At 42.2% G+C, this 27,025-nt stretch overlaps 1 protein-coding gene across 1 annotated transcript in view; it reads left to right on the top strand.

Annotated features, from left to right (window-relative positions):
• The window catches only part of LOC105480656 (mitogen-activated protein kinase 1), a 108,190-nt gene that overhangs the window by 53,456 nt on the left and 27,709 nt on the right, over positions 1-27,025 (top strand). Inside the window, exons 2-6 of the mRNA XM_071080062.1 lie at positions 6,863-7,045; positions 8,670-8,859; positions 15,333-15,449; positions 25,090-25,204; positions 25,507-25,638. Of these exons, the coding sequence (XP_070936163.1) occupies positions 6,863-7,045; positions 8,670-8,859; positions 15,333-15,449; positions 25,090-25,204; positions 25,507-25,638 (737 nt within the window). The remainder of the gene's footprint in view (positions 1-6,862; positions 7,046-8,669; positions 8,860-15,332; positions 15,450-25,089; positions 25,205-25,506; positions 25,639-27,025) is intronic.

Raw genomic sequence — 27,025 nt, 5'->3', positions numbered from 1 at the left:
CCCAGGTTTTCCGCTTGCCATGGCCTCCCAAAGTGCTGGGATTACAGGTGTGAGCCACGGCACGCAGCTGATAGTAGCCATTCTGATAGCTGTGAGGTGATATCTCATTGTGGTTTTGATTGGCATTTTTCTGATTAGTGATGTTGAGCCTTTTTTCATATACCTGTTGGCCATTTGTATGTCTTATTTTGAGAAATGTCTGTTTGGGTTCTTTGCCCCCACTCTCTACCACACCCACCTGCTTTTTTTTCCATTTTTGAGACAGGGTCTCTCTATGTTGCCCAGGCTGGTCTTGAACTCTTGGTCTCAAGCAGTCTTCCTACCTCAGCCTCCTGAATTGCTAGGACTACAAGCAAGTGCCACTGCTCCTGGCCTTTGCCCATTTTAAAATATTTTGTTTGTTTCCTGCTGTTGAATTGTTTGAATTTCTTATTTATTTATTTTTTTTTTTTTTTGAGACGGAGTCTCGCTTTGTCGCCCAGGCTGGAGTGCAGTGGCCGGATCTCAGCTCACTGCAAGCTCCGCCTCCCGGGTTCACGCCATTCTCCTGCCTCAGCCTCCCGAGTAGCTGGGACTACAGGCGCCCGCCACCTCGCCCGACTAGTTTTTTTTTGTATTTTTAGTAGAGACGGGGTTTCACCATATTAGCCAGGATGGTCTCGATCTCCTGACCTCATGATCCGCCCGTCTCAGCCTCCCAAAGTGCTGGAATTACAGGCTTGAGCCACCGCGCCCGGCCCTTGTTTGAATTTCTTATATATTTTAAATATTAGCCCTTTATCAGATATGTGGTTTGTAAATATTTTCTCCCATTCTGTGCGTTGTCTCTTCACTCTGTTGATTGCTGCTTGTGCTGTGCAGAAGCTTTTTAGTTTGATGCAATTCCATTTGTCTATTTTTGCTTTTGTTGCCTGTGCTTTGGGGGTCATAACCAAAAAATAATTGCCCAGACCAGTGTCAAGAAGCTTTCCCCCTATATTTCTAGTAGTTTTGTTTGTTCGTTCGTTTGTTTGTTTGTTTGAAATGGAGTCTCGCTGTGTTGCCCAAGCTGGAGTGCAGTGGTGCGATCTCAGCTCACTGCAAGCTCTGCCTCCCAGGTTCACATCATTCTCCTGCCTCAGCTTCCTGAGTAGCTAGTACTACAGGCGCCCTGCCACCATGCCCAGCTAATTTTTTTTTTCTTTGTTTGTATTTTTAGTAGAGACAGGGTTTCACCATGTTAGCGAGGATGGTCTTGATCTCCTGACCTTGTGATCCACACGCATTGGCCTCCCAAAGTGCTGGGATTACAGGCATGAGCTACCACGCCCGGCCTCTTGTAGTAGTTTTATGATTTCAGGTTTTACAGTTTTTGTCTTTAATCTGTCTCGATTTGATTTTTGTATAGGGTGTGAAATAAGTATCCATTTTCTTCTTTTGCAAGTAGATATCCAATTTTCCCAGCACCATTTATTGAAGAGACTATCCTTTATGTTTGGGCTCTTTATTCTATTCTATTTGTCTGTTTTCATGCCAGTACCATGCTGATTCCCTGCCCCCCACCCAGCTTTATTAAGGTATAATTGACAAATACAAATTAGTATATGAAGCTGAAGTGGAAGTGCTGGAAAAAAAATTAGTATATATTCATGGTGTACAACATGATGTTTTGATATATGTGTATATTGTGAAATGATTAAATCAAGCTAATTAACGTATCTGTTATCTCACATACTTTTTGTGGTGAGAATGTTTAAGATCTAATCTTTTAGCAGTTTGCAAGTATATAATACCGGTGGCCGTCCCACTCGACGCTGCAGCACACCGATGCGAGGGCAGCTATCCGCGGTCACGCGGGTGGCCTTCACCCACCTCGGCCTTCAGTGTAGCTGGGACCACTCGGAACTCCTTCTATATTTTGCTGTAGGATAGAGCTGTAGAACTTACTCATCCTGGTTAACTGAAACTTTATACTCTAACAAATTATCTGCACATTTCACCCTATCCCTGCAGTGTTATGCTGTTTTGGTTACTATAGCTTTGTAGTGTATTTTGAAATCAGGTGATATGAAGCCTCCAACTTTGTTCTTGCTCAAGATTACTTTGGCTATATGGGGTCTTTTGTGGTTCCATATATTAATTTAAAGCTTGCATTTTCTGTTTCTGTGAAAAATGGCATTGGAACTTTGATAGGGATTACATTGACTCTGCAGACCACACTGAGTAGTGTAGACAATTAAGAATATTAATTCAGGCCAGGCACAGTGGTTCATGCCTGTAATCCTAGCACTTTGGGAGGCTGAGGTGGGAGGATCACTTAAGACCAGGAGTTCAAGACCAGCCTGGATAACATAGCGAGACCCCATCTGTACCAAAAAGTTTTTAAATTAAAAACAATTGGCCGGGCGCAGTGGCTCACACCTGTAATCCCAGCACTTTGGGAGGCCAATGCGGGCAGATCACGAGGTCAGGAGATTGAGACCATACTGACTAACACGGTGAAACTGTGTCTCTACCAAAAATACAAAAAAAAAGAAATTAACCAGACGTGGTGGCGGGTGCCTGTAGTCCCAGCTACCCAGGAGGCTGAGGCGGGAGAATGGCGAGAACCCGGGAGGCAGAGCTTGCAGTGAGCCGAGATGCGCTACTGCACTCCAGCCTGGGTGACAGAGCGAGACTGTGTCTCAAAATAAATAAACAAATAAAAAATAAAAAAATATTAGCCAGCCATGGTTTTTGGATGTTGAATTGAATTTCCTTGTTTTTTTTTTTTTTTAAAGCTGAATAATATTCCAGTCTATGTATATGCTACATTTTCTTTATCCATTCATCCATAGTGGACATTTCGATTGCTTCCACATCTTGTGTATTGTGCATAATGCTGCAGTGAACATGAACCTGCCAATAACTCTTAAAGATTCTACTTTGAATTGTTTTGGATATATGCTCAGAAGTGGGATTGCTGGACCATATGGGATTTCTATTTTTAATTTTTTGAGGAATTTCCAAGTGGTTACACCATTTTACACACTCAACAATAGAGTACAAGGTTCGAATTTATCCACATCCTCACACTTACTCTTTTCTGTTTGTTTGTTTGTTTGTTTGTTTTTAATAGTGGCAATCCTGGCTGGTCGTGGTGGGTAGCTCATGCCTGTAATCCCAGCACTTTGGGAGGCCGAGGCAGGCGAGTCACGAGGTCAGGAGATTATGCCACTGCACCCCAGCCTGGCGAAAGAGCAAGACTCTGTCTCAAAATAAAAAAGGCATGGCCGGGCGCGGTGGCTCAAGCCTGTAATCCCAGCACTTTGGGAGGCCGAGACGGGCGGATCACGAGGTCAGGAGATCGAGACCATCCTGGCTAACACGGTGAAACCCCTTCTCTACTAAAAAAATACAAAAAAACTAGCCGGGCGAGGTGGCGGGCGCCTGTAGTCCCAGCTACTGAGGAGGCTGAGGCAGGAGAATGGCGTAAACCCGGGAGGCGGAGCTTGCAGTGAGCTGAGATCCGGCCACTGCACTCCAGCCTGGGCGACAGAGCGAGACTCCATCTCAAAAAAAAAAAATAAATAAATAAAATAAAATAAAATAAAATAAAAAAGGCATAACATTGAATACACGTTTCAAAAGAAGACATAAGAAAAGATGGTCATCATCACGAATCATTAGAGAAATGCAAATCAAAACCACAATGAGCTATCACCACATACCCATTAGGACTGCCCCCCCCCCCCCTTTTTTTTGAGACCGAGTCTCACTCTGTTGCCAGGCTGGAGTGAAGTGGCATGATTTCGGCTCACTGCAGCCTCCGCCTCCTGGGTTCAAGCAATTCTCCTGCCTCAGCCTCCCGAGTAGCTGGGACTATGGGTGTCCACTACTCCACCCAGCTAATTTTTGTATTTTTAGTAGAGACGGGATTTCACATTTTTGGCCAGGATGGCTCGATCTCCTGACCTCATGATCCACCTGCCTTGGCCTCCCAAAGTGCTGGGATTACAGACGTGAGCCACCGCGCCCAGCCTTCTTTGTTAATGTTCCTTTTTAATGAACCATCTTTAGATTCCTGTGATAAGAGACACATAGCAAAAACCTGTAGTGTGGTGGTAGTTAGGGACAAAAGGGGTTGAGCAAAACAAGATACAGTTGGTAATGTCAAAGTGATTTTAAAGCATAAACTATTCATAGACACCTGAAAGTTCATGGTATGCCTTATTTCCCAAGTATCAACAATAAAATATATAAAACAAAACCTATAAATCCAAGGAGAAGCTAGCAAGTATGGAGTTGTTATGGAAGAGTGCATCCCTCTTTGTCATCAGTTCTCTGAAAGATAGATTGCGTAAACCAAAAAGGCAGCAGAATGGTTAAGTGGAGCAGACAGGAACAGACCAAACTCCATGGACCAAACTCCTTTTTTTCAAGTGGTACCAGATGAGGATGATCTCATGTTTTCTCAATTAAAAGGAGGCAGTTGACCGGGTGTGCTGGCTCACGCCTATAATCCCAGCACTTTGGGAGGCCGAGGTGGGCCGATCACGAGGTCAGGAGATCAAGACCATCCTGGCTAACATGGTGAAACTCCGTCTCTACTAAAAATACAAAAAATTAGCCGGGCGTGGTGGCAGGCTCCTGGAGGCTGAGGCAGGAGAATGGCATGAACCCAGGAGGCGGAGCTTGCAGTGAGCCGAGATCGCACCACTGCACTCCAGCCTGGGCGACAGAGCGAGGCTCCTTCCCAAAAAAGTTTTTAAAAAGCGGGGGGCAGTTATTTCGTCACTGAGTGTTGATATAGTAGAGGGGCACACTGACCATAAGCTCCTCTCTCCAAAAATTTTGTTGGATTATAATTTTGCAGAGCAAATTATGGCCACATTTGACTGTTAACACTAGAACTTTATAATATTAACACTAGAAAGTTGTAATGTTGAGTTTAAACCAGTATTTTGTAACTAATCTGTCCTGTCGTTGAACTCTTGTTCTATGGGTTGAATTACCAAAACAGAATTTTTATTTCTAAAAATATTCCCAATATTGAATAAGCTTGCTTATTATATATGCTTTTTAATGCTATGTTAAATTATTATTATTATGTATGCTGTTGCCTGTCTAGTTGAAAATTACTGGCTTAGGGCCTCATGCACCAAACCAAAGCAAAATAAGATTTGAGTAGTGGTTCTTTTACTTAAGAAAATATATTATATTTCAGAGCATTTGGGGCCACCTGTGTACTGTGTGTTAATGGTGTTGTGGGATAATTGGATCCTAGTAAGACAAAGTTCCCCTCTAGAGCATTATCTTGTCATAGAATCAGATAAATATATCAATAATTCTTTGGATTAGTAGACTGATAAATATTATTATAGAAGCATAAACTTGGCCGGGCGCGGTGGCTCAAGCCTGTAATCCCAGCACTTTGGGAGGCCGAGGCGGGTGGATCACGAGGTCAGGAGATCGAGACTATCCTGGCTAACATGGTGAAACCCCGTCTCTACTAAAAATACAAAAAACTAGCCGGGCGTGGTGGCGGGCGCCTGTAGTCTCAGCTACTTGGGAGGCTGAGGCGGGAGAATGGCGTGAACCCGGGAGGCGGAGCTTGCAGTGAGCCGAGATCACGCCACTGCACTCCAGCCTGGGAGACACAGCGAGACTCCGTCTCAAAAAAAAAAAAAAAAAAAAAAAAGAAGCATAAACTTTATTTAGAGACAGAGTCTCACTCTGTTGCCCAGGCTGGAGTGCAGTGGTACAATCTTGGCTTACTGCCACCTCCATCTCCCAGGTTCAAGTGATTCTTGTGCCTCAGTCTCCCAGGTAGCTGGGATTACAGGTGTGTGCCACCATGCCTGGCTAATTTTTTTGTATTTTTAGTAGAGGCAGAGTTTCACCATGTCATCCAGGCTGGTCTCAAAACTCCTGTCCTCTAGTGATCCGCCCGCCTCAGCTTCCCAAAGTGCTGGGATTGCAGGCGTGAGCCACTGCACCCGGCCTTAGAAGCGTAAACTTTAGAATAAAGTTATTTTACTGTTTTCTGTTCTAGCACTTATCCCAAGGAAACAAGAAATGTTGTCTTATTGCCTGTCAGTGTTATTTTATTGCTTTGGTCAGTGGGCCAGATGTTGACATTTATTAGTATGAAAATTTCTTATACACAAGATTTTAATAGAATGTTTATCATAAAGATAGTAGTAATTCTCAAGATTCAAATTCATAAAATTGAAGGTATAATTTTTATTATTGCTTTTACTTAGAATTCTGGTATATTAGACATTAAGGACAACTTGGAAAGAACTGGGCCCCATGTTGCTGCCGCAGATGTGTTTTTCGAATAAATCTTTTTAGGTTTTCTTATAAAACTACCCAAACATCTTGATTCAGTTTCTTGGAAGAAATGGTCATGTCATTTTGCAAGTGAGAGAAACAAAGTTGATACAAATCATCAAGGTGTTCTCTTGGGTCCATTTTTGTTAGGGATAAAGATGTACTGTTGTCGGTTATTTGAATGTCTCTTCTGTGTCAGAGGAATTTGATACAACAGTAGGAAGGTGTTTTGGAGGCAGAAGTGATTATTCTCACCAGAATGCAGTTGCCGTTTAAGACAATGGGAAAATGCTTGTTTGTGTATTTCTGGGTTTATGAAAATACACATTCACCCAGTTAACAGGTCTAGGTTCTGTCTTAGTTTTGAGAGTCGCTGTATGCTATCTCATGTCAGTTGCATCCATCCTCCCTAGCTTGAGGCCTTTTTGTGGATAATATACATGCTACCTTCACAGGTATGAAACAGGTGTTTACACAGAGTGTTAAAAATATAATACTTTGCCAGTTTGCATTCTTCAACTATTCTGAGGGCTGTTTTAATGCCATCTGTCTTTCTCTCTCTTTTAAGCTCTGCTTATGATAATGTCAACAAAGTTCGAGTAGCTATCAAGAAAATCAGCCCCTTTGAGCACCAGACCTACTGCCAGAGAACCCTGCGGGAGATAAAAATCTTACTGCGCTTCAGACATGAGAACATCATTGGAATCAATGACATTATTCGAGCACCAACCATCGAGCAAATGAAAGATGTGTATCCTTTTTAGGCAACTAGCCAATTCCACTGCTTGGTAACTTTGTTGAGTAAATAGAACTTGAAATTTCCTAAACTTAAAGGAAAAAGTGCTTTAAACATGCTAAAGGGAAAATCGTAATCTGTTTGCCATTTACTCCCTAAGTCTAGTCATGGAAAATCTTGGTTAACTCCATTTGCAGTCATGTTTTTTTCTGTCCAAGAGATGGTTTGTTGTGATGATGAAAAGGTAAAGGGAAGATCAGTAGTAGACTAAGAAAGAGGGTGCCCTGGCTATCTACCGGGTGAAATTAGGACTGTCCTGATCTTAGAATCAGGTCACCACTTTAGGTCTCAGTTTCCCCTCCTTTAAAATGAAGGAACTAGTTGTCATGATCTTTAAGGTCAACTGGGCTCTGAAATTATGTGATTAACTATGACCAACATTTAGATATCTGGACTGAATAGGTCTAGAGGATGCTGCCTGGGCAAAGATTCCATTTGAAAGATAGAGAGGTTAAGTATACTGAAGAGGATCTGCCAGAAGGGAGAGGGTTATACAGCACTCCTACCAGTTTACCCAATTTGTATTCCACCCTCCAGGGTGCGGGAGCTCGCTGTCTCTAGGCAGCCCTTTCCATTTTTAAACAGCTCTGTTAATAAGTTGTAGTGATATTTGAAGTGAAATGCCTCCTGCCACTACCACCTGTTGGTCCTACTTTACTTTTGCCATGAAAATAAGCCTCTCTCAAATGACAGATTTTAAAATCATGTTTCCTTTGAATCCCATGCTGCGCCGCCTCTAGCATAAATCTGTAAGAAACAGAGAATATTATTTACACAGAGAGAGTAAAAAAAATGCAGAAATACTGCTAATGAAATAATACTATGATGAAGTTAAAGGCTAAATGCTTTAATAATTTAATTTCTGTTAGAAAGAAAGTAGCCATAGCTGAAGTTTTAGGTAGTTAAATAAGTGACCAGGCAAGAAAGCAAGAGGAGCAAAACACGCACAAACCCCTTCTTAGCACGACTTGCCCATAGTCTTATTTATTTAGGATCTTAACAGTTATGGGAGAGTAAGAAAATAGATAGACTTAGGGTTGGATTTACTAGTAAGGGTATGTTTCTAGACCTGTATTTCTGGAAGTTTTATGTTTGGCTTTTGAGGAACTTGGGAAAGGAGGGGAGCGGCAACAAGAAGGAAAAAGAATAGTGACATTACAGGTTACTGGACCAAACAGAGGAGGGAATATGTGCTACTTACAGGCCACCAGTATTTCCAACAAACCTTGGAGGGGGTTCGTTGATGGTGGACAATTTAGAGAACAAAGAGGTTGAGACTTGAAGATTGACCAGAATTTCTGTAACAGCCTGTTTCAGATCTCAGTCTAGGCCCATAGCTGCATCAGTCAGATGTAATGCCGTAATTCTTGCCATCTCACAGGACCGAAAAGAAGTTAACGACTTCAGGTTCCTTCCATGAAAGAAACCAAGTTTTCCTCAGGTTTTTCTTTTCTTTAAGGGCCTCATAGTGTAATAATGGACCGTTTGGGAAGAGAGTCAAGAGACGACGCATTTTTGTTTTCAACGCTTTGCTAAATATGACCAGCTAATTGGTGTTTTACTTAACCTTTGCAAACAGATATATAGTACAAGACCTCATGGAAACAGATCTTTACAAGCTCTTGAAGACACAACACCTCAGCAACGACCATATCTGCTATTTTCTTTACCAGATCCTCAGAGGGTTAAAATATATCCATTCAGCTAACGTTCTGCACCGTGACCTCAAGCCTTCCAACCTGCTGCTCAACACCACCTGTGATCTCAAGGTCAGCCAGGTTATTAACTATTAAGCTGATATATATTGAACAACTCTTTCACTGAAGCGTAGTTATATTTGTCATTATCGTATTTTAAATGACACCAGAAATGCCCAAAAACATTTTTATGGCAAAAATGCTAGTAGAGTGATAGTCCTCTTCTTCCTTATCCCATTGCTCCTTTTTCCCCAGAGATACTTTTTTTTTTCTTTTTTTTTTTTTAAGATAGAGTCTTAGTATGTTGCCCAGCCTGGTCTGAACTCCTGGGCTCAAGCAGTCCTCCTTTCTCGGCCTCCCAAAGTGCTGGGATTACATACATGGGCCACAGCACCAGGCCAAGATAACTAACTACTGTAACAAATTGGTGGCCGGTTGCAGTGGCTCACGCCTGTAATCCTAGCACCTTGGGAGGCCGAGGTGGGTGGAGCACCTGAGGTCGGGAGTTCGAGACCAGCCTGGCCAACATAGCGAAACCCCATTTCTACTAAAAATACAAAAATTAGCTGGGCATGGTGGCACGCGCCTGTAATCCCAGCTACATGGGAACTGAGGCAGGAGAACCGCTTGAACCTGGGAGGCGGAGGTTGCAGGGAGCCGAGATCACACCACTGCACACCAGCCTGAGTGACAGAGCAAAACTCCGTCCTCAAAAAACAAACAAAAAACAAATTGGTGTATTTTCTCCCAAAGTATTTTCTATGCTCTTACATACATGTGTACTTTTATACTTTATGTAGGTAAACAGGATCATGTACATTATGTATTAGTTTTAAAATCATCTGTTTCGTTGGTAACATTTTTCTTCAATACATTTTATTCAAAAGATAGCAGCATGAAACTTAACCTCACTGACTTTAATACCTAATATGGCATTCCAACTAAATAAGAAAACCTCAAATTCTTTACAGTCCTCAGAGTTCTCCTGAAAATATGCAGCATTTACATATTTCTATTTTAATGGGAGTCGCAGGTAAACAAGGAGGGAAATTTATGGATATCTTAGATGTGATAGAGCGATGTCGATTCAGTCTAAAAAAATGCACAGGAATTCAAGAAGACCTAAATAAATGGGAAGATATCCCATGTCCGTGGATCATAAGACTTAATACTGTTAAGATGGCAGTATTCTCCAAATTGATCTGCAGATTTAGTGCAATCCCTATCAAAGCCCCAGCTGTTTTTTTTCTATAGAAATTGACAGGCTGATCCTAAACTTCATATGGAAATTCATATGGAGGACTGATACACTTCCTGATTTCAAAACTTGCTGCAAAACACAGTAATTAAGACAGTGTGCTACTGGCATGAGAATAGACATATAGGTCAGTGGAATAGAAGTGAGAGTCAGTAAATAAGCCCGTATATCTCTGGTCAACTGAATTTTGACAAGGATGCCAGGACGCTTCATTGGGGAGACAGTAGTCTTTTCAGCAAATGAGTCTGGGACAACTGAATAGCCACATACAAAAAGATGAAAAAATTAATTCAAAATGGCTGGGTGCAGTGGTTTGCGCCTGTAATCCCAGCACTTTGGGAGGCCAAGGCAGGTGGATTGCCTGAGCTCCGGAGCAAGTCCAGCCTGGACAACATGGCAAAACCCCATCTATACCAAAAATACAAAAAAATTAATCTGGGCATGGGGCATGTGCCTGTGGTCCCAGCTACTCAGGAGGCTGAGTGGGAGGACTGCTTGAGCCTGGGAGGTGGAAGTTGCAGTGAGCAGAGATTGTGCCACTGCACTCCATCTGGGGTGACAGGGTGAGACCCTGTCTCAAAAGGGAAAAAAAATTCAAAATGGATTGAAGAACTCAATTTAAAAGCTAAAACTTTAATACTCTTAGAAAACATGGAAGTAAATCTTTGCAATCTTATGTTAGGCAAAGCCTCTTAGACATGACACCAAAAGCACAGGCAACAAAAGAAAAAAAGTGAATTCCATCAAGATTAGAAACTTGTGCTACAAAGCAAACCATCAAAAAAGTGAAAAGGCAAGCCACAGAATGAGGGAAGGTATTTGCAAATCATACATCTGGTAAGAGACTTACAACTAGAATATATGAAGAACTCATAATATAACTCAGTAAATGAAAAGGTAAATAGCCTAGTTTAAAAAATGGACAAAGGATCTGAATAGACATTTCTCTAAAGAAGATATACAAATGGCCAATAAGCACATGGAATGGTAGACGCTTGACATCATTAGTCAATAGAAAAATGCAAATCAAAATTACATTGAAATAACTTTATCCTAACTAGGATGGCTGTAATTTAAAAAGTCAGATAATAAGTGTTGGTGAGGATTCCACTCCTTAGTGAAAATGAAAACATGCATCTACACAAAAACTTGAACACGAATTTTCATAGCGGTATTGTTCACTATAGCCAATAAGTAGAAACAATCTAAATGTTGAACTTTTGATGAATAAATAAAATGTGGTGGATCCACACAGTAGAAGAGAAAGGAGTGAAGCACTGATAACATAGCACTACAACATAGATGAATCTTGCAAACGTTATGTCTGTGAAGGAAGGCAGTCGCAAAAGACACATATTGTATGATTCTGTTTACATGAAATGTCTAGAATAGGCAAATCCATAGAGACAGAAATTAGATTCGTGGATTACTGATTGCCTAGGGCTGGAGGAGTTGGGAGAATAATGAAGGAAGGAATACTAACTCACTGGAATCTCTTTTTGAGGTTATAAAAATATTTTCAAATTGGATGGTGGTAATGGTTGTGTAAGTCCACCATTATACTAAAACCATTGAGTTATACACTTTAAATGAACAAATTCTATGATGTGTGAATTATAGCTTAATAAAGCTACTTAAGTATGTATAGATGTCTAGCAATAATCATTTGTTGGATTTCAGTTTGACAGACGCTCCTATGAGAAACCCTGTGAGATATGCCAGACAAGAGAGATGAGGGTCTGCCCTTGAAATCTGAAAACTGATAGATCAGAAATCTGGTAGACAGTAGGTGATTATAATGAGATGTTCTGTAACTGAGATTGGAAAAAAAAAATGGTGTACAGATGCAAAGGAGAGAAGTGGTTTAGCTCTGGCTGGGGCTAGGAGGCAGCAGGAAGAAGGTGGTGTCTGTGCTGGCCCTCGAGGATGGGTAGCTTTTCCTGTGGGAGGCCAGCGGCTGTATTGGACATAGGGTATTGTAGGCAGAGGGTACAGAAATAAAATAAGGGAGGGACTACTACCGAAAACACTGAGTCTTCCTCCCTGTGGCTGCAGCATTGGATGAGTAATAGGGAGTCATTGACACTAAGCTGGAAAGGTTGGTTACAAGTAGATCATGGGGAACCGTCTAGAACTGTGTGTAAAAAGCAGTGGGTTTTGTCACGGTGGCCAATGTCCAGTAAGGTGTTGTAGAGGACGGCTTCCTTCATCTGATATTGTGTGGATTGGACTCTGTCACCCCTTAGGATCCTTCTGATACAGGTTTATGTCCTTTCCACATGGGATGGAACCAGCTTCTTTCCCTGGATCAGTGCAACTAAGAGTCAGGTGGGCACAAAACAAATAAAGCTATGTTTAGGATGGCTGTACTGCTTCTTTGACACTTAATGATTTTCTTGAAAATTTGCAGTGAATATTTTTATGTCTCCTCGTGTTTTTTTTTTCTTTTGGTTATCATCATAGCCCTGTTATGGCAGATTGCTTTTGTTATTGGAGAGACATTCTCAATCAATATTTTAAGCATATAACATTTCTGGGAAGAATTGGCTCTTATTTTTGCTTGAAAGTGTTCATCCTTAAGAATAAAACAAACAGAACCAGACTACTTTCTCTGTTGTCTCTTCCCAGTTTATGGACTTGTCTTTAAGGCCATTCTGTTCACCTACTCACACTCACACACACATGAGTTGTTGGCCATGGCATAATTCAGGCATCATCTTGAATACCCAAGTTAACACAAGGAATCAGAAGCATAACATTATATTTTGAATATTTAAAGTGGTACAATTCACTAACTATTTTATTTATTTTATTTATTTTAATTTGAATTTTATATACTTTTTCGAGACAGAGTCTTGCTCTGTTGCCCAGGCTGGAGTGCGGTGGCATGATCTCAGCTCACTGCAACCTTCACCTCCTGGGTTCATGCAGTTCTGCCGAAGCCTCCTAAGTAGCTGGGATTACAGGTGCCCGCCACCATGCCTGGCTAATTTTTATATTTTCGGTAGAGATGGGGTTTCACCATATTGGCCAGGCTGGTCTCGAACTTCTGATCTCGTGATCCGCCTGCTTTGACCTCCCAAAGTGCTGGGATTGTATGGGCGTTTGCCACCACACCCAACCCAACCTTCACTAATATTTTAAAAGTATACAGTGGTCAGGTGCCGTGGCTCATGCCTGTAATCCCAGCACTTTGGGTGGCTGAGGCAGGCGAATGGCCTGAGGTCAGCAGTTCAAGTCCAATCTGGCCAACTTGGTGAAACCCTGTCTCTACTGAAAATACAAACAAATTAGCTGGGTGTGGTGGCACACGCCTGTAATCCCAGCTACTTGGGAGACTGAGGCACGAGAATCGCTGGGAGGCAGAGGTTGGAGTGAGCTGAGATGGCACCGCTGCACTCCAGCCTGGACGACAGGGTGAGATTCCGTCTTAGAAAAAAAAAAAGTATGCAGCACTGTGTGTACATCATTCTCATGGATATAAATTCAAGAAGAGAGAATCTCATTCAAAGATGGATATGGTATGTCACTGATTTGGTACAGTGAGCATGTCCAAGCAGAGCAAGAGGCAGTGGTAGTTCAGTGTACATATGACATGAACTACCTGTCATACTACATGATATGTACATACGACAATGTACATAGAACACCACATGAGGAGAGGACTTGTGTTTCCTGGAGCTCTGGGATCACTACACATTTATCACATCCTCAGTGCCTTGTGACCGTGATGCCCATTCCCACAGGACCCTTGGCCTAGTAAGTTTGTAACTTGCAGCCTCACTGACCTCTTGTTATTTAGGTCCTTTTGAATTTTCAAGAGGATTTCGTCCCTTTATCCAATGGCTTCTGTGTTACAAAGTGTTTTTTACTCTTGAACCCTTACTGATACCAGCTATTTTCAGTGTCTTAGACCTTTAACTTTTGGCTCTGGTATCAGTCAAGGCCGACAGAAATAAGCTTGCTTTTTGGTTTCTGTAAACATGCTTTGCACTTATTATCTGAAGCTTAAGACCCAGCAGACATTGACATCTCAGGACCCTTCCAGGATCCTCTCTTGTAGACTTTATTTTTCAGGACCACGGGAACTCACCAGGGTTACAGACCCTATTTGGAGGCTCTGCTAGCACATTTCTAGTGTAACTACCAGGGAATGTGACCTATAGTAGTCTGTACCCTTGTTTACTAGACTGATCCCGCAGAAATCCCAGTAGGAGTCACAAGATGCTGGGATCACAACACGTGAAAATTCTGGCTGTGCCTGTGGAAGACTCTGATAGATAAAAATGAAACATGTCTTTTGAGCTCCCTTTGTTTTTGAAAATCTGAATTTACACAGCCCAAAAGATATGTTTTCTTGAACCATATCTTTATTTTCCTTTGTATGGAATTATACTGAGTACTACTCCTTTTTTTGTTTTGTAGCGTTGGCATTGTATTGTTTAGTGTCATGTAAATTTGGTTAGTCTTTGATATTATAGTGTTGACAGACCTTAAAAAAAAATCATGGCCAGGCCTGGTGGCTCACACCTGTAATCCCAACACTTTGGGAGGCTGAGCTGGTTGAAGCACCTGAGAGGAGGAGTTCGAGACCAGCCTGGCCAACATGGTGAAACACCATCTCTACCAAAAATAGAAAATAAGCCACACCATGGTATTGGAGGACCAGATGATGAAAGGCCAGTAGATGGTTGAGACCGGAGAAAATGAGAAACTATGAATTTTTTAAAAATAAAATATTCTTCAGTATATGAAACTTTAAAAAAAAAAAAACTCTGGGAGTAGGTTTGACTACCTGGAAGGAGAAGGAAGTGGGAAGATGGAAATACTTATATTTATAGACTAAGTAGAAGACTCACAGAAAGTAGAGTCTGAGAAATAGAAGGTCAGTGCAGATCTTCACAGCAGTCGTCAGAGCTCCAGCAGGACAGGCTGAGAAAAGGGTACTGGCTGTTTTTGGTGACTTTACCCAGAACAGTTTTTGTCAATTCACCTAATTGATATTGCTTTGTGCTAAGCAGATAATGAAAGGTAGGGATGCTTCTCAAAGTGTGTCCTATAAAGACTTCTTCAGCCTGCGTCCTGGTCTCTAACATGTTGATTGCTTTTCAGGTTGTTGGGAAAATTAATTAATGAATTTCTAGAATGCCCAGAAAGTATCTGCAACATAGTAATGGGAACAACTAGTTAGTATCATTATGATTACTATTGCCTTTTTTATTTTTGTGATGTTTTGATGTGAAAGGTTAGAATTTCTAAGAAGTTATCCTGTTTTTTTCTCTCTTAGATCTGTGACTTTGGCCTGGCCCGTGTTGCAGATCCAGACCATGATCACACAGGGTTCCTGACAGAATATGTGGCTACACGTTGGTACAGGGCTCCAGAAATTATGTTGAATTCCAAGGTAAGGACTAAGTTTGCATAAAAAGAAATCCAGTAAGTAGGAGAACTTTCTGAATGCATTGCAGTAAGCCATAAGTCTCCCTCTCTCTCTGTTTCTACTTGTTGAGAGTTGGCCTACCTGGTCAGAGCCAAGGTGCTGTCTTTTTTTAAAATTTAATTTAATTTAATTTTTTTTTTTTTGAGACAGGGTCTTACTCTGTCACCCAGGCTGGAGTGCAGTGGGACCATCACGGCTCAGTCTCAACCTCCCAGGCTCAAGTGACCCTCCTCACCTCAATCTCCAGAGTAGCTGGAACTACAGAGTGCACCACTACGCCTGGCTGATTTTTTTTTTTTTTTTTTTTTTTTTGAGATGGAGTCTCCCTCTGTTGCCCAGGCTGGAGTGCAATAGTGCAATCTCGGCTCACTGCAAGCTCCGCCTCCTGGGTTCATGCCATTCTCCTGCCTCAGCCTCCCTAGTAGCTGGGACTATAGGCGCCCGCCACCACGCCCGGCTAATTTTTTGTATTTTTAGTAGAGATAGGGTTTCACCGTGTTAGCCAGGATGGTCTCTATCTCCTGACCTCATGATCCGCCTGCCTCAGCCTCCCAAAGTGCTGGGATTACAGGCGTGAGCCACTGCACCTGTCCACACCTGGCTGATTTTTTAATTTTTTTTGTAAAAGTAGGGGGTCTTCCTATGTTGCCCAGGCTGGTCTTGAATTCCTGAGCTCAAGGGCTCTGCCCACCTCAGCCCCCGCACCAAAGTGCTGGGGTTACAGGGATGAGCCACCACACCTGGCCCCAAGGTGCTGTCTAAATTTTGTTTGGCGTTGAACTTCTGGGCCCTAGGGCTCAGCCTCTACCTCAGCTGGTATAGTGCTGACGGTTGTAGAGTAGGAGAGGGTGTGCCTCTCCAGTCACTATTACCATAAGTGGTCTGTGTTTCACTCCTTGGACAGCTGTCCTGAAGTCCTGCTTATCGCTGTCACTCTTAGGTGTGCGCTGGGTTTGTTGTAGAGGTTATTCAGTAATGTGTATTTCTGTAAACATGGGCCAGGGCTGTTCTATAAAGGTCAAATTTTTCTGATAATGAAGAATGTCTCTTTGGCAGAATTATATTGTAATTTGTTGTACTTGAAGAAAACATAAATGTGGACATAGTAGGAACTGCTGTAGATTCTTTTGAAATTATATGATTTCCATGATTTCCTGCTTCCAAATGAAGTGCTTTCCTCTGCATCTGTGAGTGGCTATAGAGAGTGCACCAGGTCTCATCCACACTGTACTGGCAAGGTCTGTGTCTTGGTCATAAGAAATGGTTGAATAAGTTTACAAAAGCCCAAAAAAGTGAAGTGTGACATTTTTTGTTGGGTTTATGAGCCAGGAGGCAAAAATTGAGGGCTGCTATGGAGATTGAGATTCAGTATTTTTACTGTCATTTGCAAATAATGTATGAATAAGGTGTGAAAATTGAGTAGTTAAGTAGGCCTGACATACTACCTATAACTAGTGTCTCAGGTTTATAAGATTCTTAAACACAGTTCCATCTGCTATCATGTAAAGATACTTGAAGAAAAGCAACAAAAATAGACATTGGATCTTGTATCTAGGGCCCGGGAACCAGAAATAGTCCTGAGAGGCTTAGTGGAAATGAAACAACAGGTCTAATTAGCTCATAGGCTTCTTTCTCTTCCTCCATCCTTTGTGAGTACAGATAAGCTATTAGATTTTTTTCATAAGGAAATGGAATTTGTTTAAAGCATTTAGTTTTTCTTGATGTCCTACATTTGTTCAGTTTAGTTATAAAAGTAAAATCTCATTAACATAAATTCCATTATAAAGAAGGATTTGGTGTAACAGATGTTTCAGAGGAGAAAATGCCATGTTGACTCTCTAATTCTGTATCACAAATAATCCCACATAACAGGTTCTTTCTCTGACTGGCCACGTGACAGCCATTCTAAACAAGGAGCATTGGCATGCCAGTGTTCAGTGCCAGTTGTAAAGGGAGCTGTTGGTGTGCGTTTGTCCTGGTGTGGCTTCTTGGTCTTGCAGTCTCCGTTCTGACTTAGATGCCCCCACTGTCTTCACTTCTTGATTACCCACCAGGCAGAAGTAGCCAGAGAGGGTGTTCTTCAAGATGACCAGCTTTTCCTTCTACTTGCAGGGTCACCAAAGTGAAAATTGAGTGTTCATTTTTTTCTTATTTGCAATACCTGTAGCCTGAGAATGTTACTTCTAACAGTTGTCTTCATTTTGTTCATTTTTATTAATGTAGAGAATTATCAAACCCATAGAAAAATTGAGAGTAGAGTGAACACCCATATGCCCCTGTCCTTGATTCTCCAGCTGTTAACATCTTGTCATATTTCTTATCCCTCCTTCCCTCTCTTACTCTTTCCTTTCTCTCCCTCTCTCTTTTTCTGTCTCTTCTCTTTTGTCAGACCATGTGACACTTCAGCAACATATACCACTTCACTCCTAGACCCTTTGGGGCATACTAATGCTTCTTACAAAGAAAGTGTTCTTCCCACAGCTAGAGTACCCTTAGCCTTTCATAAAATGATCAGCATTAATTCCATGACATCCCATCCCCCTAAAAAAGTCTAAGTAACTCTGTTTTCAACACATGATTTAATTGTTTCATGCATTATTCTTAGTCTAGAACAGTCTTGCCCTTCCTCTCTTCTTCAAGATATTCAGTACTTTGCAATGTACAGATCAGTTGTTTCACAAAGTGGTTCACATTGTGGATTCTTCCGATGAGTTCTTCCTGATGAGATGTAGCTTGCACGTTTCTGACATGACCACTACAGATTCCTGGAGAATGGTGTATGTGAATCTGTTTCCCAGCAGGCTTCCCCCAGTGATTCAGCACTTACTTCTGTCAGTTATCATATTGGGGGTTATAAAATGGTAATTTTCTAAATTTATTCTTCCTTTTACTTGTATTAGCTAGCATTCTTCTATGAAGATTTTTCCCATTTACCTTTCTCTTCCTGTGTATCCTATCTTTGTTTTTAAAACACTATTACAGACCCAGGATTTTTTTTTTTTTTTTTTTTTTTTTTTTTTTTTTTTTTTTGAGATGGAGTCTCGCTCTGCGCCCAGGCTGGAGTGCAGTGGCTCAATCTTGGCTCACTGCAAGCTCCGCCTCCTGGGTTCACGCCATTCTCCTGCCTCAGCCTCCTGAGTAGCTGGGACTACAGGCGCCTGCCACCACTCCCGGCTAATTTTTTGTGTTTTTGGTAGAGATGGGGTTTCACCATGTTAGCCAAGATGGTCTCCATCTCCTGACCTCATGATCCACCCACCTCGGCCTCTCCCAAAGTGCTGGGATTACAGGCGTGAGCCACCACACCCGGCCTAGAATTTTTTTTTATGTGTTGTCCATTTTAATTTTCTTTTTTTTTTTTTAACTCATATTGTCCCACTTTTGAGAAGCTAGAGCACTCTGTGTACATATTTGTAACGTTTTGTAGAATTTCAGCTTTCAGAAAACTTGCTCTGTTTTAGCTTGTTTAGGAAAGAAAAAAATTTTTAAAAAGAAAAGTTGCCAAGCACGGTGGCTCACACTTGTAATCCCAGCACTTCGGGAGGCCGAGATGGGTGGATTACTCGCCAGGAGTTCGATACCAGCCTGGCCAACTTGGTGAAACTCCATCTCTGCTAAAAACACAAAAAATTAGCTAGGCATGATGGCGGACACCTGTAATCCCAGCTACTCAGGAGGCTGAGGCATGAGAATTGTTTGAACCCAGGAGGCAGAGGTTGCAGTGAGGCAAGGTCATGCCTCTATACTCCAGCCTGGGCAACAGAGTGAGACTGTCTAAAAAAATAAAAGTTTTAAGAAAAGTATAAGGTAGCCATTCTCAAACCTTCTGGTCTCAGGATCCCTTTACATTTCTTTCTTTCGTTCGTTCGTTCGTTCATTCTTTCTTTCGTTCGTTCTTTCTGTTTTTTTGAGAATGGGTCTCACTCTGTCACCCAGGCTGGAGTGCTCGGCTCACTGCAACTGCCGCCTCCCAGGTTCAAGTGATTCTCATGCCTCAGCCTCCCAAGTAGCTGGGATTACAGGTGCCCACCACCATGCCTGCCTGATTTTTGTATTTTTAATAGAGACTGGGTTTCACCACATTGGCCAGGCTGGCCTTGAACTCCTGACCTCAGATGATCCACCCACTTCAGCCTGCTGGGATTACAGGCGTGAGCCACCGCGCCTGGCTTTTGTTTTTTGTTTGTTTTGGTTTGGTTTTTTGAGACAGTGTTTCTCTCTGTCACCCAGGATGGCAGCCTCCCCGTCCTGGGCCCAAGCGTTCCTCTGGCCCCGCCTCCCGTTTTGCTGGGACTACAAGCGTGTACCGCCATGCCTGGCTAATTTTTGTATGTTTTTGTAGGGACAGGGTTTTGCCAAGTTGGCCAGACTGGTCTCAAACTCCTGGGCTCAACTGATCCACCCACCTCAGCCTCCCATATTGCTGGGATTACGGGCATGAGCCACTGCCCCCGGCCAAGATCCCTTTACATATGTTAAAAATTATCAAGAATCAGCTGGGTGTGGTGGCTCACACCTGTAATCCCAGCACTTTGGGAGGCTGAGGCAGATGGATCAGTTGAGCCCAGGAGTTTGAGACCAGCCTGGCCAACATGGAGAAGCCCTGTCTCTACTAAAAATGCAGTGAGTCAAGACTGTACCACTGCACTCCAGCCTGGGCAACTAAAAATACAAAAAATGCACTGGGCATGGTGGCACATGCCTGTAATCCCAGCTACTTGGAGGCTGAGGCAGGAGAATTGCTTGAACCCGGGAGGTGGAGGTTGCAATGAGCCAAGATCGTGCCACAGTACTCCAGCACTGCACAGTGAGACTCTGTCTTTAAAAAAAAAAAAAAAAAAAAAAAAAACAAGGACCTACACACATTTTTTTATTTATATAGGTTATATCTATTGTTATTTTAAATATGAAACTTTTTTTTTTTTTTTTTTTTTTTTTTTTTTTTTTTTTGAGAGAAGTCTTGTTCTTGTCCCCCAGGCTTGAGTGCAATGGCTCAATCTTGGCTCACTACAACCTCCGCCTCCTGGGTTCAAACGATTCTCCTGCCTTCTGCGTAGCTGGGATTAAGGCACCTGCCACCATGCCTGGCTAATTTTTGTATTTTTTAGTGAAGACGGGGTTTCACCATGTTGGCCAGGCTGGTCTCCAACTCCTGACCTCAGGTGATCTAACCGCCTCAGCTTCCCAAAGTCCTGGGATTACAGGCGTGAGCCACCACGCCCGGCCTATAATATGAAACTTGAAAATGTATTCATTAATTTTTAAATAGTAAACCCACTACATGTTAAGTTATACGTTTTTCATAAGAATAAGTTTATTTTCCACAATAAAAACATTTTAGTGAGGCCAGACGTGATGGCTTTTCCCTATAATCCCAACGCTTTGGGAGGCCAATGCAGGAGGATCACCAGGAGTTTGAAACCAGCCCTGGCAACATAGTGAAACTGTCTGTCCAAAAAAAAAAAATTTTTTTTTTTTTTTTTTTTTTTTTTTTTTTTTTTTTGAGATGGAATCTCGCTCTGTCGCCCAGGCTGGAGTATAGTGGTGCGATCTCAGCTCACTGCAATCTCCGCCTCCTGGGTTCATGCCATTCTCTTGCCTCAGCCTCCCGAGTAGCTGGGACAGGCGCCCGCCACCACACCTGGCTAATTTTTTTTGTATTTTTAGTAGAGACGAGGTTTCACCGTGTTAGTCAGGATGGGCTCAATCTCCTGACCTTGTGATCCGCCCGCCTCGGCCTCCCAAAGTGCTGGGATTACAGGCGTGAGCCACCGCACCCTGCGGTCTGTACAAAAAATTTTAAAATCAGCTGGGCGTGGTGGCGTGCACCTATAGTCCCAGCCACTCAAGAGGCTGAGATGAGAGGATTTCTTGAGCCCAGGAGATTGAGGCTGCAGTGTACCATGATCACACTACTGCACTCCAGCCTGGGCAACAGGGTGAGATCCTGTCTTTTAAAAAAAACAAAACAAAAAACAACCTTACAAAAGAGTGGCATTATTTTCATTTTTGCAAGTCTCTTTAATGTCTGGCTTAATAGAAGACAGTTGGATTCTCATCTGGTTCTGTATTCAGTCTGTCAAATATGTTGTTTTGGTTTAAGTTCATGAGGAAAACTCTGCACACCGGTATGTAGCTGGAAGAAGGAGGGAAATTTTAGTAGTCTTTTCAGCTACTTGTGGCTATTCTTTGATACTACCTCCAATTTGAACAAGTGGTGGTTTCTTAAAGGTTAATTGCAGTGTGGAATCTGAAATCATATCAGTGAACTCTTGATACTATTTTGTTAAAATTCTTTAGTCTACCTTGCACTCATACTCATGCATGATTTTGTTACGTATTTGGAAAATACTGGTTTACTCAGTTACACAGGTATTCCAAATGTCACATCTCATGTACAAATCATCACTCTTCATATTGCATCTGGAAAAATCTCCTTTCCACTCGTGACTGAAAAGGATGAAAATGTCATAGTAGCATAATAAATGTACTGTGACCTCTCAAATCCTCTAGAGGGAACCCATAGGCGTCTCTGGAACACTCTTGTAAAACCGCCAGTTAGAACTCCTAAATACCCTTTACCCCAGATTCAGGCTCACCGATTTTTTAGCTTTTGCCTCATTTGCTTTATCATTCTTTGTGTGCATGTGTGTGGGCACTCCCACACACTCTGAGTCATTTGAGAGTAAATTGTAGATATGCCCCTTTACCTTGTTTCAGTATGTATTCAGACCATGGTTCTGTTGTTCCCTGGGGACATGTGACAATGTTTAGAGACATTTTTGGTTGTCACAATGAGGGGTAGGGGGTGCTCCTTGCATCAAGAGGCCAGAGATGCTGCTAAAAATCCTACAATGTACAGAACCGCCCTCCCAATAGAAACTTCCTCAGCCCAAAATGTTAGTCATACCGAGGTTGAAAAACCCTGCCTTAAGAGTATTCTCTAACATGACCACAGTACAGTTTTCAAAATCAGGAAACTTAATACTGATTCAATATCTAACGCACAGTTTATATTCACATTTTGGATATTATCCCAATAACCTTTGAACTATACCCCACCCAAACCACCCCACCACCTGGGCACAGGCTCACATGTTACACTGTCATGGGTTTTGTTTGTTTGCTTGCTTATTTAAGACCGGGTTCTCAGGCCAGGCATAGTGACTCACACATGTAATCCCAGCACTTTGGGAGGCTGAGGCAGGTAAATCACATGAGGTCAGGAGTTCGAGATCAGCCTGGCCAACATGGCGAAACCCTGTCTCTACTAAAAATGCAAAAAATTTCGCTGGGCATAGTGGCAGTCGCCTGTGATCCCAGCTACTCAGGAGGCTGAGGCGGGAGAATCGCTTGAACCCATGAGGTGGAGGTTGCATGAGCTGAGATTGCGCCATTGCACTCCAGCCTGGGTGACAAAACCAGACTCCGTCTCCAAAAAAAAAAAAAAAGAACAGGTTCTCATTCTGTCACCCAGGCTGGGGTACTGTGGCACCGTCTCAGCTCACTGCAACTCCGCCTCCTGGGCTCAAGGCCATCCTCTCAACTCAGCCTCCCAAGTATCTGAGACTACAGGCACGTGCTACCGCTCCTGGCTAATTTACTTATTTATATTTGTACTTTTCATAGCGACGGGTTGTTGTGTTTCTTTAGTCTCCTTTAAGAGTGCCGATGAGCTATTTTGTAGAATGCCCCTCAGTTTTGTGTCATGCATTTTTTACATGAATATCAGAAAAGCAGTGTTTTACTTCTCGTTTCATTGTATTAGAAGGCTCATCTGGAGCCAGGCATGGTGCCTCATGCCATAATCCCAGTACTTTGGCTGAGGCAGGAGGATTGTTTGAGCCCAGGAGTTTGAAACCAGCCTGGGCAAATAGTGGGGGTCCTTCTCTACAAAAAATTTAAAAATTCACCAGGTGTGGTGGTGTATGCTTGTAGCCCCAGCTACTCAGGAGGCTGAGGTGAGAGGATCACCTGAGACAAGGAAGTTGATTTTGCAGTGAGGCATGATTACACCATTGCACTTCAGCCTGAGTGACAGAGTGATGACACCATCTCTTAATTTTAGAAGAGTCAGCTTATATTCCTTGGAGAAACATCTTTTTTGCACCATTGTTATAATTCAGACAGAATCCTTACATGATTTTTTTTTTATTTTTATTTTTAGAGACAGGGTCTCACTGTGTCACTCAGGCTGGAATGCATTGGCTCAGTCATAGGTCACTGCAGCCTCCAATCCCTGAGCTCAAGTGATCCTCCCACCTCAGCCTCCCGAGTAACTGGAACTGCAGGTGTGAGCCACTGTGTGTGGCCAAAATAATAATAATAAAATAATTAGATAATACCCGGTGTTGTTGAGGACATGAGGAAATGCATTTTCTTTCACATGCTGCCATTAGGAGTCTAACAGTGCTCACTGCAGCCTCAAACTCCTGGCCTCAAGCAGTGCTCCCACCTCAGCTTCCCAAAATATCCTCCCATGACTTCTAACAGGATTCCTTTAAAAGAAAATATATTCCTGAAAAATGAATAGGAAAAGAAGATGAGAATTCTTTTATTTATTTATTTATTTATTATTATTATTATTTTTTGGAGATGGAGTCTCCCTCTGTTGCCCAGGCTGGAGTGCAGTGGTACAGTCTTGACTCACTGCAACCTCTGCCTCCCAGGTTCAAGTGATTCTCCTGCCTAAGGCTCCCAAGTAGCTGGAACTATGGGTGCCCACCAGCACACCCGGCTAATTTTTGTAGTTTTAGTAGAGACGGGGTTTTACCATGTTGGCTAGGCTGGTCTCGAACTCCTGACGTCAGGTGATTCGCCCATCTCAGCCTCCCAAAGTGTTGGGATTGCAGACATGAGCCACCATGCCCAGCCGAGAATATTTTAGAAGAGCTTGGTAAAATATGTTGGAGTTAGCATACTCTCCCCCCAGCCCAGAAAAGATTTTTAGACCTTTTTTCTTTTTCCAGCTCCAATTTATGACAATTCTAAATCTGTCTCTCAAATTGTTTCAAAAAAGGACTGATGTATACTTTGGAAATTCTAATTTAATAAATTAATCAACTTTGTGGGTTTGTTGTTGTTTTGAGACGGAGTCTCACTCTGTCACCCAGGCTGGAGTGCAGTGGCACGATCTTGGCTCACTGCAACCTCTGCCTCCTGGGTTCAAGCAATTCTCCTGCCTCAGCCTCCCACATAGCTGGAATTACAGGCACCCACCACCATGGCCGGCTAATTTTTTTTTATTTTTAGTAGAGATGGGGTTTCACCATGTTGGCCAGGCTAAGCTCAAATTCCTGGCCTCAAGTGATCTGCCCACCTCTGCCTCCCAAAGTGCTGGGATTACAGGAATGAGCCACTGTGCCCAGCCCAAGTTAATCAACTATGAAGAGAAAAATAAAATCACATAATCTTGGTTGTTCAGCTTCTCAAAGAAAGCCAAATTGTTTTTTGTTTTTCCATGCTGTTTACTCATATTTCCGAATTGTGGAGTCAGAGGAGAAGTTCTGAGTCCCATCAGCAATGTACCTGTCATACAGGAAGATCTCTTCATGTCCTATAACACCAGATGCCATTTTCAGTCTTGTCTCTCTTTCTCCTGCAGGGCTACACCAAGTCCATTGATATTTGGTCTGTAGGCTGCATTCTGGCAGAAATGCTTTCTAACAGGCCCATCTTTCCAGGGAAGCATTATCTTGACCAGCTGAACCACATTCTGGGTAAGGTTCCCGAGCCCTTCAGGAGCTAAATTTACTCAAGTTTGCCTGCCTACAGCTTATATCAAAGTCACTTCATTAAATTAAGAAGAATTCTAATACACTCTTTAACCTGTGGTAGGTGTGAATTTTTAACCTTCCCTGATTTAAAATGTTAAGGACTTTTGTGTAAAAACTTAAGAAAGGTAAGCATTAGGGGTGGTGATAAACCGTTAATTATCAGGGTTCATTCTGACTCACAGTTGATGGTGTGTAGTCATTTGCCTTGGTCTTGATAACTAACAGCTAATTTTTTTATCTGATAGGTATTCTTGGATCCCCGTCACAAGAAGACCTGAATTGTATAATAAATTTAAAAGCTAGGAACTATTTGCTTTCTCTTCCACACAAAAATAAGGTGCCATGGAACAGGCTGTTCCCAAATGCTGACTCCAAAGGTAAATGTTATTTCGTTGATTAGTTTTTTCTTAGACTTAGCTTCATGTTTGTTAAATTGTTAGGTCACTAGCCTGAAAAGTGAGCCTATGGCTATTGGATAATGCTTTCTTTAGTGCTCACTCTGAATTGCTGTCTTCCCTTTTTTTGGGAAACAGTGGCAGTGCAGTAAGGGAGCCTGGTAATGACTGTCTAGTTCTCCCCCTTTTGGTTTCTTTGCTAATTTTAACTTGCATTAAGGTCACTTTCTTTTGTTTTGTTTTGGACAGAGTCTCACTCTGTCGCCCAGGCTGGAATGTAGTGCCCCAATCTCAGCTCATTGCAGCCTCCTCCTCCTGGGTTCAAGCGAGTCTCCTGCCTCAGTCTTCTGAGTAACTGGGACTACAGACACGCACCACCACGCCGGCTCATTTTTGTATTTTTAGTAGAGATAGGGTTTCACTATGCTGGCCAGGCTGGTATCGAACTCCTGACCTTTTGATCTGCCTGCCTCAGCCTCTCAAAGTACTGGGATTACAGGCGTGAGCCACAGCACTGAACCCTGCAAACAAATCACACCTTTTCATCTTGTCACTTGATAATTTTTAAAATCAGGTTTATTGAATAATAATTTACACAGAATAAAATTCACACTTTTTAGTTGTGCGGGCCTCTGAATTTTAACAAACATGAACTGTCGTATAACAACCGCTGCAATTGAGATGTGGAATAATACTCCCATCATCCCCAAAAGTTGCCTTGTGCCGTTTGTAGTGGGTCACCCCTCTCCAAACCCAGTCTCTGGCAATCATTGATCTGATTTCTATCCCTATAGTTGTGCCTTTTCTGGCATGTCATGTTAATGGAATCATGGAGTATGTAGCCTTTTTATGTCTAGATTCTCACATTCAGCATAATGCATTTGAGATTTATAAAAATCCACGTCATTGCTTGTGTCAGTCTCTTCAACAAATGGTGCTGGAACAATTAGACACCCATATGCAAAATTTACAAAACTCAAAATGGAACATAAACCTAAATATAAGGCCTAAAGTTATTAACCTTCAAGAAGAAAACAGGAGAGAATCTTCATGACCTTATGTTAGGCAAAGATTTTTTAGAGTACCCATAAAAGAAAAAAGTGATACATTTGATTTTTACCCTTTTTTTTTTTTTTAGGTCATCTTCGTTTAATAATTGTATTATCCTTTATTCCCATTTAACATGTACCTGTTAAATATATTAGGCAGCTAGTTTTTAAAACATCATACTATTATAAAACCATGATAGGCGGAATAATGACCCCCCCATCCACCCCCATGGCTATATTCTAATTTCTGGAGCCTATTAACTGTGTTAGGTTCCCTGGCAAACAGGAGTTATGGTTGCAGATGCAATCAAGATTGTTTA

The sequence above is a fragment of the Macaca nemestrina genome, chromosome 15 (assembly GCF_043159975.1).
Source record: "Macaca nemestrina isolate mMacNem1 chromosome 15, mMacNem.hap1, whole genome shotgun sequence".
Classification (NCBI taxonomy): Eukaryota; Metazoa; Chordata; class Mammalia; order Primates; family Cercopithecidae; genus Macaca; species Macaca nemestrina.
Note: the sequence above shows the minus strand (reverse complement) of the source record. Positions and strands in the feature narration are given on the sequence as shown.